General features: G+C 42.7%; 2 protein-coding genes across 2 annotated transcripts in view; both read left to right on the forward strand.

The window, feature by feature from the left end:
- LOC119339057 (tetraspanin-18-like) overlaps positions 1-12,297 on the forward strand; it is a 16,070-nt gene extending 3,773 nt beyond the window's left edge. Inside the window, exon 7 of the mRNA XM_037611235.1 lies at positions 11,807-12,297. The gene's annotated coding sequence lies outside the window, so the exon portion shown is untranslated. The remainder of the gene's footprint in view (positions 1-11,806) is intronic.
- LOC119339058 (tetraspanin-18-like) lies at positions 9,325-12,189 on the forward strand. Its single transcript, XM_037611236.1, has 6 exons — positions 9,325-9,641; positions 9,750-9,849; positions 9,971-10,051; positions 10,162-10,266; positions 10,485-10,679; positions 11,646-12,189. Exons 1-6 carry the CDS (start codon positions 9,445-9,447, stop codon positions 11,712-11,714), a joined length of 747 nt encoding a protein of 248 aa, XP_037467133.1. The 5' UTR covers positions 9,325-9,444; the 3' UTR covers positions 11,715-12,189.
- Positions 12,298-14,117: the final 1,820 nt, after the last annotated feature.

The following is a 14,117-nucleotide window of genomic DNA, read 5'->3' on the forward strand; positions in this document are numbered from 1 at the left end:
AATGGTTCTTCCTCCAACATGGGGATGGAATCAACTCCAAAATTGAATCACACTCAACCAAATATCTTCTAGGCATGGGGAGATGCTTGATCCATGACATTATCCTGATGCTATTGCAGCCAGAGATCAGTAGCAGACGCAGTTTTGGAAAGCAAGCATGAGGCACCACCCCTTCCATACGACATCTTCCAACTCTCTCAATTTGAGTACCAATGGGAGCTCAGAAGGATGCCCTTAGGTCGATAGATGGAGAGGAGTTACCCAGATAAAGACCCTACCCTGTTTGAGTACCAATGGAATTCTAATTTGTATTCAGGACCTTATTGAAGAACGTATTCCCAACCCTGTTTTCTCATGAAAACACTAATTTCCCTAGCCAACAAACTAATTTCCAGTTCCAAAAAAATGTTTGGTATTTTATTTTGGAAAACTTTGCACTCAGTGCAAAGAAAGACATCCATTGAGCCAAGCTCTTGGTAAAAATTATGGGGTCATGAGATCCATTTCCCTTTTATGATGTAATCAAACATCACTTGTCAATTTCCTTATTTTCTAATCTCATCGGATTAATGCGGACATGGCGTTTTTTTTCTTTTGCGGTGGAATGCGGACATGCATGTCTTTGCATCTTACAAACATGGCTAATAGAAAGAACGACGAGTTCATGGCCATTTTCCTTTTATATTTGCATCCAAATAAAGAACACATTGTGCAAATGCCACATCATTCCTTTTTTTATTCACTTATTTCTCCACATTATCAGACAGCCCTTACAATGAATTTCTAGGTACTGCCCGGAGGTGGGGGTGTAGGTAGCGTTATAACAGGAACTGTGTAACCTGCACAGGAGATTTTCAATTTTTGCATCATAAGGATAATCATGAGCAATTATATGAGAAATAATGGCAAGTAGAAAACAGGCACACATATGTATATGTATAGAAATATGACGGTTACCGACCTGCACAGTGAGTGTGTGCACGCAGCCCATTGCCGCACACATGTGTAGCCATGGCAAACTTGGCTAGGCTGATCCTAGCCAGTTCGGGAGCTGTGAATTTATCACAGACGCAGTGGATGTCTGTTGCTGCCCTTATCACCTGGCAACATGCGCTCCCATGTAGAAGGGGGTGCTCGCCAACATTCTTCCCAATGTTCCTCCAGCATTCCCTCATCACCTTACTTTTATCCGCGGCGCAGTGATCTGCTTGTGCACGGTGTGGATATGAAGAGAAGGCCACAAAGACTAGGAAGCATAAAACTCCTATTGCCTTAGCACTGGTCATCTTCTTATGTGAAATGGTATTATCGGTATGTGTTTTATGCAATAATTCGGCAACACTTGGGTTCTATATATATTGGTTGCAAACTCGTTCGCTCTTTGGTCATTTAATTAACTGAATCCTCAAGATAACTTGGATATGTTGTTATTTAATGTAGGCACATCTAGTTCTTGTATCAAACTGCAGATAGAGTATACGTAGATGGGTGCAAGCTATTAAATGCTAGTGACTGATTTCTGATAGATAGATAACAAGGATATGTTCTCCTTTAATGTAGGATATACTTAATTCTCATAAAGCATGAATATCAAATTGCTTGTGCAGGATATACGAAGGTGCATGGCTGCAAATTGATTTTCTAAGTATCCATTGGGATTTTAATTTCCAGTTACTACCAAGAAAGAATACCTTTTCATACTCACTCTAACCAAGGATATACTCAGGCCATTAAAAATGCATGACTTTTTTTTGTTGAAAATGCATGACATTATAGATATGAGTCCAATCTGCAAATGCAACATTATTTCATATGAATATGTTAAATAAAATATGAAATTATTTATGACAAATCTTGTAATATGATTTTCAAAGTGGATACTCTTTTAATTAGATGATTCATAGATGTATATGATACATATAGCGGGGTGCTGTCTTTGTCCAACCAGTTTTGATACTTCCGAAGTAGGATTAAGAGCGAAATATGCAAGCCATGTATTAATTAATTACAGGTAGACCGGTAGACTAAATAGGATGTTCTGAGTTATTGCTGGTAAAAATCTGCTGAAAACTATATTAATACATCGGCTCTTTAACGAAAAGTGTGTAATAGTCGCATATGATGGAAAATATTGGATAGAGTTGGATTAACATATATACCCGACATAGCACCTCTGGGTTATCCCTTCTACACATGCGAGTACGGACACGTAAGAGGTAGTGCTGTGATAAGCGTATCCTCTTAATATTCAATTCAGGAGGACGTTATAGGGAAACCGTTGGGAAGCTTGGCTTCATCTTGTGAGAAGATTGATGGATGTTCACCTATCTCAACAACCCGACCAGTTGCGCTGGAAACTAACTAAGAATGAAGAGTTTTTGGTTAAATCCATGTATTTGGATGTTATCAACGCTAGCACTATTCCTCGTTCGAAACATGTTTGGAAAGTCAAAGTGCCTTTAAAAAATCAAAGTGTTTTTGTGGTTTGTCCATAAACAAGTTATTCTAACTAAGGACAATTTGGTAAAACGCAAATGGACATGATCTACAAGATGTAGCTTCTGTGATAGTGATGAATCCATCAAACACCTCTTTCTTGACTGTCCATTGGCAAAAAATTCGTGGCGGTCGGTTCGCATAGCATTTAATATTACTCCTCTAAATACTATCAACACATTATTTGGGACGTGGCTAGATGTGATAGATCCAGAAATAGCGAGACATATCCGTGTAGGAGTATGCGCTTTATTATGGGCAGTTTGGAACTGCAAAAACGATTTGGTTTTTAACAGAACAACAAATATTCGTTTCTTGCAGGTTATTTTCTGGGCCACTACACTGATTCGTATGTGGTCGCTACTCACTCCGACGGAGGTCAGGGATCGTTTGATTACTGGATCTATCCGATGGGAGACGGTAGCACGGGCTATATTCAACCGGTTTTGATGGTGGTCATGTAATAGGATAGGTATTTAGTTTCCTATCTTAATTTTTGCCTGCTGGTTGTGACTATCCTGTTTTTTTCATGCTCTTTGTGAGCCTTTTTTCCGTTTTTGAGACCTGAAGACTTTTGTTGGACCTTTTGCTTATCAATAATATGGTCGTATGCATCGTTCTGATGCAGAGGCCGGGGGCTAACCCTTTTTTGAAAAAAATTTTATTTGGATGGTGACATCATTAAAACATTTTCTTGGGCCAAATATTACATTCCATACTTCATTTGTTTTGCTTGAAATGACAAAATGAAACGGCGAGCCCCGTTTGTCACTGGTATCACCTTACGGAAGTGAAACAAACATTTGTAGTGTTGTTAAATATGGGAAACTAAACTAAATATAAACATGGTGATTTATACATGTAAACTCTACCATTCCATTAACGTACATACGCATCAATCATTGTCTGCCTTAATAAGGATTTAATGCTGAGGAAATATCATGGAAATCTCCATGATCCCACCAATCTTGTCTACCCAGTATCACCGGCACACGCTCTTCCTTGTGTAACCCGGATGGCAATTTGACAAGCCTAGGGCAATCGTACATGTGGAAGGGCTGTGCAACCGCAATACATTAATCAATGCACCAGGCACGTATATATGAGTTACAGAGGGGGCCACAACCTCGACTATACAAAGGAAATAGGAGATGGGCCCAATACACAATATATACGTACACCAGTATACTCAACACCCTCCCGCAGTCGAAGCGGCGCCAGTGACGTAGGAACTGGAATGAAACTCCTCGAACGTGGAAGTCGGCAGTCCCTTCCTCATCGCATCGGCGAACTGTTGTGCAGTCGGAACATGGAGGACCCGAATACGTCCAAGAGCCACCTGCTCGCGCACAAAGTGAATGTCCAGCTCAATGTGCTTAGTCCGGCGATGATGAATGGGGTTGGCGGAGAGGGACACCGCAGAGACATTGTTGCGGTAGACAACCGTAGCCTGAGAGACATCGTGATGCAACTCATGAAGTAACTATCGTAGCCAGGTGCACTCGGCAATGATACGTCCATTTTGCATCATGCTTTTATATCAATATTTATTGCATTATGGGCTGTTATTACACGTTATGTCACAATAGTTATGGCTATTCTCTCTTATTTTACAAGGTTTATCATGAAGAGGGAGAATGCCGGCAGCTAGAATTCTGGCTGGAAAAGGAGCAAATATTGGAAACCTATTATGCACAGCTCCAAAAATCCTGAAACTCCATGGAAGTCCTTTTTGGAATTAATAAGAATTGTTGAGCGAAGAAAATACCAGAGGGGCCCACACCTTGGCCAGGAGGTGGGGGGCGCGTCCCCCCCTACTGGGCGCGCCCCTGTCTCCTGGGCCCCCTGGTGGCCCTCCGGTGCCCATCTTCTGCTATATGAAGGGTTTTACCCTGGAAAAAAAATCAGAAGCAAGCTTACGGGACGAAACTCCGCCGCCATGAGGCGGAACCTTGGCGGAACCAATCTAGGGCTCCGGCGGAGCTGTTCTGCCGGGGAAACTTCCCTCAGGGAGGGGGAAATCATCACCATCGTCATCGCCAACGATCCTCTCATCTGGAGGGGGTCAATCTCCATCAACATCTTCACCAACACCATCTCCTCTTAAAATCCTAGTTCATCTCCTGTATCCAATCTTGTATCAAAACCACAAATTGGTACATGTGGGTTGCTAGTAGTGTTGATTACTCCTTGTAGTTGATGCTAATTGGTTTACTTGGTGGAAGATCATATGTTCAGATCCTTAATGCATATTAATACTCCTCTGATCATGAACATGAATATTCTTTGTGAGTAGTTACGTTTGTTCTTGAGGACATGGGTGAAGTCTTGCTATTAGTAGTCATGTGAATTTGGTATTCGTTCGATATTTTGATGAGATGTATGTTGTTTCTCCTCTATTGGTGTTATGTGAACGTCGACTACATGACACTTCACCATTATTTGGGCCTAGAGGAAGGCATTGAAAGTAATAAGTAGATGATGGGTCGCTAGAGTGACGGAAGCTTAAACCCTAGTTTATGCGTTGCTTCGTAAGGGGCTGATTTGGATCCACTAGTTTCATGCTATGGTTAGGTTTACCTTAATACTTCTTTTGTAGTTGCGGATGCTTGCAATAGGGGTTAACCATAAGTGGGATGTTTGTCCAAGAAATGGCAGTACCCAAGCACCGGTCCACCCACATATCAAATTATCAAAGTACCGAACGCGAATCATATGAGCGTGATGAAAACTAGCTTGACGATAATTCCCATGTGTCCTCGGGAGCGCTTTTCTCATTATAAGAAATTGTCCAGGCTTGTTCTTTGCTACAAAAAGGATTGGGCCACCTTGCTGCACTTTATTTACTTTCATTGCTTGTTACCCGTTACAAATTATCTTATCACAAAACTATATGTTACCTACAATTTCAGTGCTTGCAGAGAATACCTTACTGAAAACAGCTTATCATTTCCTTCTGCTCCTCGTTGGGTTTGACACTATGATAGATCCCCTATACTTGTGGGTCATCAGAGAAGGAACTCGCCTTGCAATGCCGAAGACAATCTGCGTGCCAGACTTATCGCCATTGAAGCCTGGTTCAGGGGCTACTGAGGGAGTCCGAGATTAATGGGTCCACGGACGGCCGGACTATATACTTTGGCCGGACTGTTGGACTATGAAGGTACAAGATTGAAGACTTCGTCCCGTGTCCGGATGGGACTCTCCTTTGCGAGGAAGGCAAGGTTGGCCATTCGGATATGTAGATCTCCTTCTCTGTAACCGACTCTGTGTAACCCTAGCCCCCTCCGTGTCTATATAAACCGGAGGGTTTAGTCCGTAGGACAACAACAATCATAATCATAGGCTAGCTTCTAGGGTTTAGCCTCTACGATCTCGTGGTAGATCAACTCTTGTAATACTTATATCATCAAGATCAATCAAGCAGGAAGTAGGGTATTACCTCCATCGAGAGGGCCCGAACATGGGTAAACATCGTGTCCCCCGCCTCATGTTACCATTAGCCTTAGACACATAGTTCGGGACCCCCTACCCGAGATCCACCGGTTTTGACACCGACAACCGCCCCCAAGGGTTGCCATTTGTACGGGTTCGGTGACCGCCCTCAAGGGTCCCTTAGTGGAATCACGAAATCTTGCATTGTGCGAGGGCATGAGGAGATTATGGTGGCCCTAGTGGCTTCTTGGGGAGCATTGTGCCTTCACACCGCTCCAAACGGAGATTAGTATCCGCAAGGGTGTGAACTTTGGGATACATCGTCGTCTCCGCGTGCCTTCGTTATCTCTTACCCGAACCCTTTACTTATGCATTTTAATTTGTGATAGCCATATTGTTTCTTGTCATATATCTTGCTATCACTTAGTTGTTTACCTTGCGTAGCATAAGTTATTGGTGCACATAGGTGAGCCTAGTTGTTGTAGGTTTTGTGCTTGAAAAATTAACTGCTAGGTTTATTCTGCATTTGTTCAAGCCTAAATCCGTAATTATTTTAAAGCGCCTATTCACCCCCCCTCTAGGCGACATCCTCGATCTTTCAGCCGCTGTAGCCGCTTCCACCTGAAGTTGGTGTGACCTTGAAATTCATAGATGTACCTTTCGTACATGGGAAGCCTTCAAGCTACACCCCATCGGGCCATCGCGCTAGAGAAGAGGCCGGAAGGACGCACCATAGAAAGCACCATCGCACCTCTCTCACGGTTGATGAAAAAGGCAATGAACTGGTGTCATACAACAACCATCCGCCCCAGATCAAAGGTGACAAAGAAGAAACCCCCATCATAAGGGATCTGACGGAAGACAAATCCGGCATCGTCGCTATACAACACAACGACAAGCAAACGTCGACAAAATACAAAATCTCACCGCTAACCGGCGAGAGGAGCACGATGGAATCACCGGTATAGGCAACGACCTAAGGTAGAGATTATTCGCCATGCCTCCACCATCCACACACCAGCGCTCGAAACCCTAAATCTTACCCTGTGCACAAGACCGACACGAGGTTCTACAGTTCCCACCGCTCCCATCGTCGAAGCGGTCGCCGGAGGAGAGGGAATCGATGTGGTCACCGGCAAGCACGGGAGGAACCACGGTTGCCTTCGGTTTTGCCTCTTACGGGAAGGGGAAAGTGAAGCGAAAACTCCCTTCCATCCCTTCGATCATAATGGGCAGCCCGCAAGGCACGTACTAGCCCTGTTTTCGAAAACTTGTGGAAGTTTACTGGGCGGATTTTTTCATCTTTTTCGTTTTCTGATTTATTAGATCAGATTTATTTTATTTTATTTTTCTCTTTTTTCTTTATCATTTTTATTTTTTCCTTTTTCCTTTTTATTTGTTCTTTTTTCTACTTTTAAATATTCATGAATCTTTATCAAGGCATGATTATTTTTCAAATCAATGAATGTTTTTTGAATCCGTGGTTATTTTTTTCAAATATGCAAACTTTTTATTTTTTGTGAACATTTTTTTCTAAAATTATTGAAAATTTCAAATTCATGAATTATTTTTCTAAAATTCGTGAACTTTTTGAAATTCAAGATTTTTTTTCAAAAATTCATGAGCTCAAATATGTTTTTAAAATTGATGAAATATTTTCCCTCAAGATCGTGACCATTTTACTAATTCACGGAAGATGTGATTATTTTTTCAATTTCACAAAAGAAAATCATGATTTTTTTAAGTTCGTGAACTATTTGAAATACATGAACTTTTTCAAACTCATGAGCGTTTTGGAAAGACCAAGCCAACAGTCAATGAATTTTTTCCTTGTTAAAAATATTTATATTTTTATATTTTCTAAATTCAATGGTCAACTGGTCAACCAGTCAACAGGTTAATGAGGGAGCGAGGCATCTTTCGAGCGTGCAAGCGAGCTCCTTCCTATTCGGCGCTCGCTGGGGAAGTTTAGCGGGGCGGCCCAGCAACCTGCTGAGGAACTGAGGGCTATCGAAGTTGGACGTTTCCTTGAGGCAATGCACAACCCATGATTCCTAGTGGGTGAGAGCTCTTCCAACCGCCTCTTGTCGGCGCCGCCACGGATTTGCCTCGCCTCATGTCGCCTTAAGGCTATGTGTGCGTGGTGGATCTTAGCTCTTGCCAGTGGGAGGGCTCCTCGTTCGTTGTTAGATGTCTTTTCGAGTCTCTTTAGGGTTTGTGTCTTGCACAGGAAGATGAGGCAGCAACAACTTTTTAAAGATGGAATAATGTTCTTCTCGTCTAACCCCCATTTTGATGGTGTGGCTAGCATCATTCGACGGCGTGTGGAGATGTGTCTCCGGTGAATCTTGCAGGATTCAATTGGTGTTTGTCTTCGATGGCTCTCTTTGGACGTTTGATGTTCTGTTGTGCTTTTCCTTTGAGGCCTTAGCACGATGACTTTTCGACTACCTACTACAACAAGGTTTGGCGGCCTCTAATGAAGCAGGGCCGATGACGGCGGCGCGCCTTCGGCTCCTTCATGTGCTTGTAGTCGGCCCTAGGTGGTCAACGGATTTCAATGTAATTTTTGTTACTTTTGAAGTTGTTTGTACTGCCATGATGTTTGATGAATAAATTGGAAGTTTTTACGCAAGAAAAAACATGATGAAGAAAAGCAAACACGAAGAGAAAACTACAGAAAAAGTCCAATATCAGGAAAGCACACTATTTAAGCCTTCCTCTAGTACAACACTAAACATATACTATTATATACCAGTATTGATTATTTTAAAAGAATTCACAAAAAAACCATCAAATTAAAGATATTTAAAAATTGAAAAAGGTTGATGAAAAATGAAAAAGTTTGTTGATTTTGAATAAAGTTCATCTAATTTTGAAAAAAAAATCACAAATTTTTAAAAAGTTATGAATTTTTGGAAAAGTTCATATTTTTTTAAAAGGTTTATTTTGGAAAAAAATCATCAATTTTGGAATAATAGTTCATCGATTTTGAAGAAAAAGTTCATCAATTTTGAAAAAAATTCATCAATTTCGATTATTTTAACGTATTTTGGAGAAATGTTCACAAATCTAAGAAAAGAAAAGAGAAGAAAAAATAAAAGAAAGAACAAAAAGAGTAAAAAAGGAGCAAGTAATCACAACGGGGTTACTGCAGTTTAGGGAGAATAGCCAGCGCTATAAGCGCTGACTAGGAGCTCTGAGAGATGCTCTAACAGAAAACACCGAAGATGGTTAGCTACAAAACTAACCAACGGCAGGACGACCTGGACAGGACGAGTTTTCTGTGACACGCGTGGCCCACGCTACAGAGACACAAGAGGGCCCACGTGTTGTTGGTGTGGCGTGTCAGCTCTCCCATTTGCTTTGCTGCCTTCGTTGGTCCACCTCCAGCTGGCCGCCCCCTTTTCAATCATCCAGCCAAATCCACCTTAGCTTCGCTTCCTCCCCGTCTACTTCTGCTCTGAACCCAAATCCCAAATCCCGAATCCCGAATCCCCAAACCCGCCGGCGATGGCTCGCGGCAGCCGCTCCGGGAGGAACGGCGGCGGCGGCGGGTGCGCGAGCTGCTGCCTGGGGTTCCTGCTCAAGTTCCTCGCCTTCCTCCAGGCCTTCGCCGCCGTCTCCGCCGTCCTCTACGCCGCCTCCATCCTCTCCCGCTGGGCGCGGCACCACGAGCTGCACTTCGACCGCCTCCTCCCTGACCTCTGGTATCATGTCCTCTGTTCTACTATCTCGCTTCTTTCCGGCCACCTCCCCTCCCCACCTGTATGCGATGTATGCTTGGCTGGCTGGCTGACTGATTCAACTTGTTGCAGGTTCGCGTGCGCCGTCATGGCCGCCGGCCTCCTCTACTGCGCCATCCTCCTCGCGGGCTACGTCGCCGCCGAGGTCAACAGCGGGTGCTGCCTCTGCTTCGTAAGACCCACACCCGCGCACCACCAAAACCCATGTCCCTTTTTTCTTTGATACATTCCTCTTCCTACCTGTTCATTCATTGCCGCGTCACTGCTACTGATGTTGACCACAATTGTTTCAGTATACCATCCTGGCCATGGCGATGATGCTGCTAGAAGCTGCCGTGGCCGGCCACCTCCTCCTCAACGAGCACTGGATGCAGGTGGGTCAATTGGATACCCATCCATGCCCCTGTCAGTAATAGTTCCATCTGATCAAATCAGAATATCGGATCACTGACCGATTCCTCTCCTTCATCTATTATTCTTGCAGGATCTGCCGTATGACCGCACGAGAGAGCTCGAGAACCTCGTCTCCTTTGTCAACAACAACCTCGACCTCTGCAAATGGGCTGCTCTCGCTACCGTCGCCACACAGGTGCGCGACTCTGCCAGAATTAGTATATGCTTATTCTTGGTAAACCTGAACAAACATTTCCATCTCAAATCAAACGGCACAGCAAGTGCACACGAGCCTTTAAGTTGGTTGCTCCAATGGTCTCTCACAATGTCCAGTGACAAAAGATAGACCAATACACTCTGTTTCCCTTTGTGGCTCGAGGAGGAGGATCTGATCCATGTAAATGTATTGTATAGGCGTTCTCGCTTTTCTTGGCAATTACTCTACGAGCCATGGTTTCGTCCACCAATGCGGACTTTGACAGCGACGAAGATTTTGTGGTCATAAGGAGGCCGCTGCTTCTTGCCCAAGGTGCTCCAGCCTATCTCCCTACCACGGCCGACCCTAGAGGTGCCCACCCTGGCCTATGGAGCTCATCGATGAGGCAAAAGGTGAATTTGTTTTTAGCCTCAAGTACTTACTTATGCTGATTTCAGATGGGACTATGTGACCTAAGCAAGAGTGCACTATCGTTAAAGACAGTACCTGGTTGTAAGAAAAAAAACTGGTACAACCCCATAGAGAACTAGTCGCAAAATGTAAATGTATGCATTATGTCTGTACAACACTGTTCTCCCTAGCAATTTGAAGAATGTTTGGAACCATTAAGCAATCATGTATTTTGCTCTTTGGTCTCAGTTCTTCCAAGATTTTTTTTCTTGGGAATTCTATATCGACACCCACAGTTACTCATAAGTCATGACCCTCAGTTTCTTGATACCCTCTAGCCATGACGCTTTTCAACTTCTTTTTTTCTCTGCTATAATTATTTTTTACTCTACTACATGACTAGTGCTGGATTTAAAACATAACCTAATTGTAGCACACACCGTAGTTCAAGCATTTCTAGACGAATATCAGTTCATTTCATTCTCTGTAGGTTGGATCCTATGTTAGCTTAAGTTCTGACGAGTTATGAGGATGATTGACTAGCTGGTGGGCAGTAATATTTAAAGCCTGCAATTTTTAACTGAATCATATGTTGTTGAGTTGCAAAGACAAGCTAAATAGCTAATTGGCTGAAAGCTATTCTCATGCGGAGCATGTTGATTGCAAAAGTTAAGTAAACAAAACTTGGAGAAGCAAGTTATGAATTTGTAAGAGTTGTCTTGTTGTCTTGCTGCAGTTACTCATTATTGTTTCAGAGTATGAAAATCTTAGAATGCCTGACAATCATGTCATATAGCATGAAAGCCTATGACAATCTAACCTTGTGCCAAAATGATGAAAAAGGTGTGGCAAATTTATTATATGAACCAATCATGCCTTAGTTCGACATTGTAAATGTATTGACATCCCAACAGTCATGTGTTTCTTCTTGAAAACTAATTCATATTTTCTTCCTGTGTGCCCTCCAGTATGGATTGAACTCCACAAGCGACTACACCTACAACACACTGGATCAAAATGCAGTACCACCACAGTGAGAATCTGCGCGACTGATGACGAAGTACATATCATATATGCAGTACACAAGTCATATGTTGCAATATGCCATGGTGTAATGGGCACTGTATACATTTGTACGCCCAGTTATTCTGTGAATCTCGGTTGTACATAGTTCCATCATTACTACTCCCTCCGTTCGGAATTACTTGTCTCGGAAATGAATGTATCTAGAACTAAAATACGTCTAGATACATCCATTTTCGCGACGAGTAATTCCGAACAGAGGGAGTAGTAAAGAACATATGTGTGAATGGCTGCCCTGGTTGGCTGGCTGCTATTTCTTCGAGATCCGCTTACTAGTGCTGAATCTGGAGCAAATCCACAACTCAGTCATTGTGACAGCCAGGAGATGGCCGTATGTAAAAAAATAGTCTATCTTGTTGGATGTCTTGGGTTGGCTGGTTTCTTCAATGTAGCCAAAGAGATGGATGAGCAAGAACGGCAGTATTTGCATTGGATGTGTATTAAGTTAGATATAGCAGTTAGTAAAAAAATGTAAGGTAATGTTAGTACAATTTTCATGTGGATGATGACATCATTAAAATGCTTTCTTGGGCCAAATATTACATTCCATACTAAATTAGTTTTGCTTGAAAGGAGAAAATGAAACTGCAAGCGCCGTTTGGTCACTGGCATCACCTTATGTAAGTGAAACAAACATCTGTAGTGTTGTTAAGTATGTGAAATTTAACCAAATAAGAACTTATGGAAGTGAAACAAACATCTGTAGTGTTGTTAAGTATGGGAAATTTAACCAAATATGAACAGGGTGGTCCCGTGCAAACTCCACCGTTCCATTAACATACATACACATCCACCATTCCATTAACATACACACACATCAATCGTTCTGCGCCTTAATAAGGATTTAATGCCGAGAAAATATTTCCCACCAGTCTTGTCTGCCCAGACGGCACACACTCTTTCCCGTGTAACCTGTATGGCAATTTGAGTATTTCACAAGCGTAGGGCAATCCTACACAAGCAAGCGCTGCAAACAAGGGAATGCAAGAGTGCAATCACATATGCTGTGTAGGTTCCCAAGACCACTTGGTCCTAGTCTAGCCGGGCAGATGAATCCGTAGTGGACGGAATGGTTCTTCCTCCAACATGGGGATGGAATCAACTCCAAAATTGAATCACACTCAACCAAATATCTTCTAGGCATGGGGAGATGCTTGATCCATGACATTATCCTGATGCTATTGCAGCCAGAGATCAGTAGCAGACGCAGTTTTGGAAAGCAAGCATGAGGCACCACCCCTTCCATACGACATCTTCCAACTCTCTCAATTTGAGTACCAATGGGAGCTCAGAAGGATGCCCTTAGGTCGATAGATGGAGAGGAGTTACCCAGATAAAGACCCTACCCTGTTTGAGTACCAATGGAATTCTAATTTGTATTCAGGACCTTATTGAAGAACGTATTCCCAACCCTGTTTTCTCATGAAAACACTAATTTCCCTAGCCAACAAACTAATTTCCAGTTCCAAAAAAATGTTTGGTATTTTATTTTGGAAAACTTTGCACTCAGTGCAAAGAAAGACATCCATTGAGCCAAGCTCTTGGTAAAAATTATGGGGTCATGAGATCCATTTCCCTTTTATGATGTAATCAAACATCACTTGTCAATTTCCTTATTTTCTAATCTCATCGGATTAATGCGGACATGGCGTTTTTTTTCTTTTGCGGTGGAATGCGGACATGCATGTCTTTGCATCTTACAAACATGGCTAATAGAAAGAACGACGAGTTCATGGCCATTTTCCTTTTATATTTGCATCCAAATAAAGAACACATTATGCAAATGCCACATCATTCCTTTTTTTATTCACTTATTTCTCCACATTATCAGACAGCCCTTACAATGAATTTCTAGGTACTGCCCGGAGGTGGGGGTGTAGGTAGCGTTATAACAGGAACTGTGTAACCTGCACAGGAGATTTTCAATTTTCGCATCATAAGGATAATCATGAGCAATTATATGAGAAATAATGGCAAGTAGAAAACAGGCACACATATGTATATGTATAGAAATATGACGGTTACCGACCTGCACAGTGAGTGTGTGCACGCAGCCCATTGCCGCACACATGTGTAGCCATGGCAAACTTGGCTAGGCTGATCCTAGCCAGTTCGGGAGCTGTGAATTTATCACAGACGCAGTGGATGTCTGTTGCTGCCCTTATCACCTGGCAACATACGCTCCCATGTAGAAGGGGGTGCTCGCCAACATTCTTCCCAATGTTCCTCCAGCATTCCCTCATCACCTTACTTTTATCCGCGGCGCAGTGATCTGCTTGTGCACGGTGTGGATATGAAGAGAAGGCCACAAAGACTAGGAAGCATAAAACTCCTATTGCCTTAGCACTGGTCATCTT

The sequence above is a fragment of the Triticum dicoccoides genome, chromosome 7B (assembly GCF_002162155.2).
Source record: "Triticum dicoccoides isolate Atlit2015 ecotype Zavitan chromosome 7B, WEW_v2.0, whole genome shotgun sequence".
NCBI classification, from domain to species: domain Eukaryota; kingdom Viridiplantae; phylum Streptophyta; class Magnoliopsida; order Poales; family Poaceae; genus Triticum; species Triticum dicoccoides.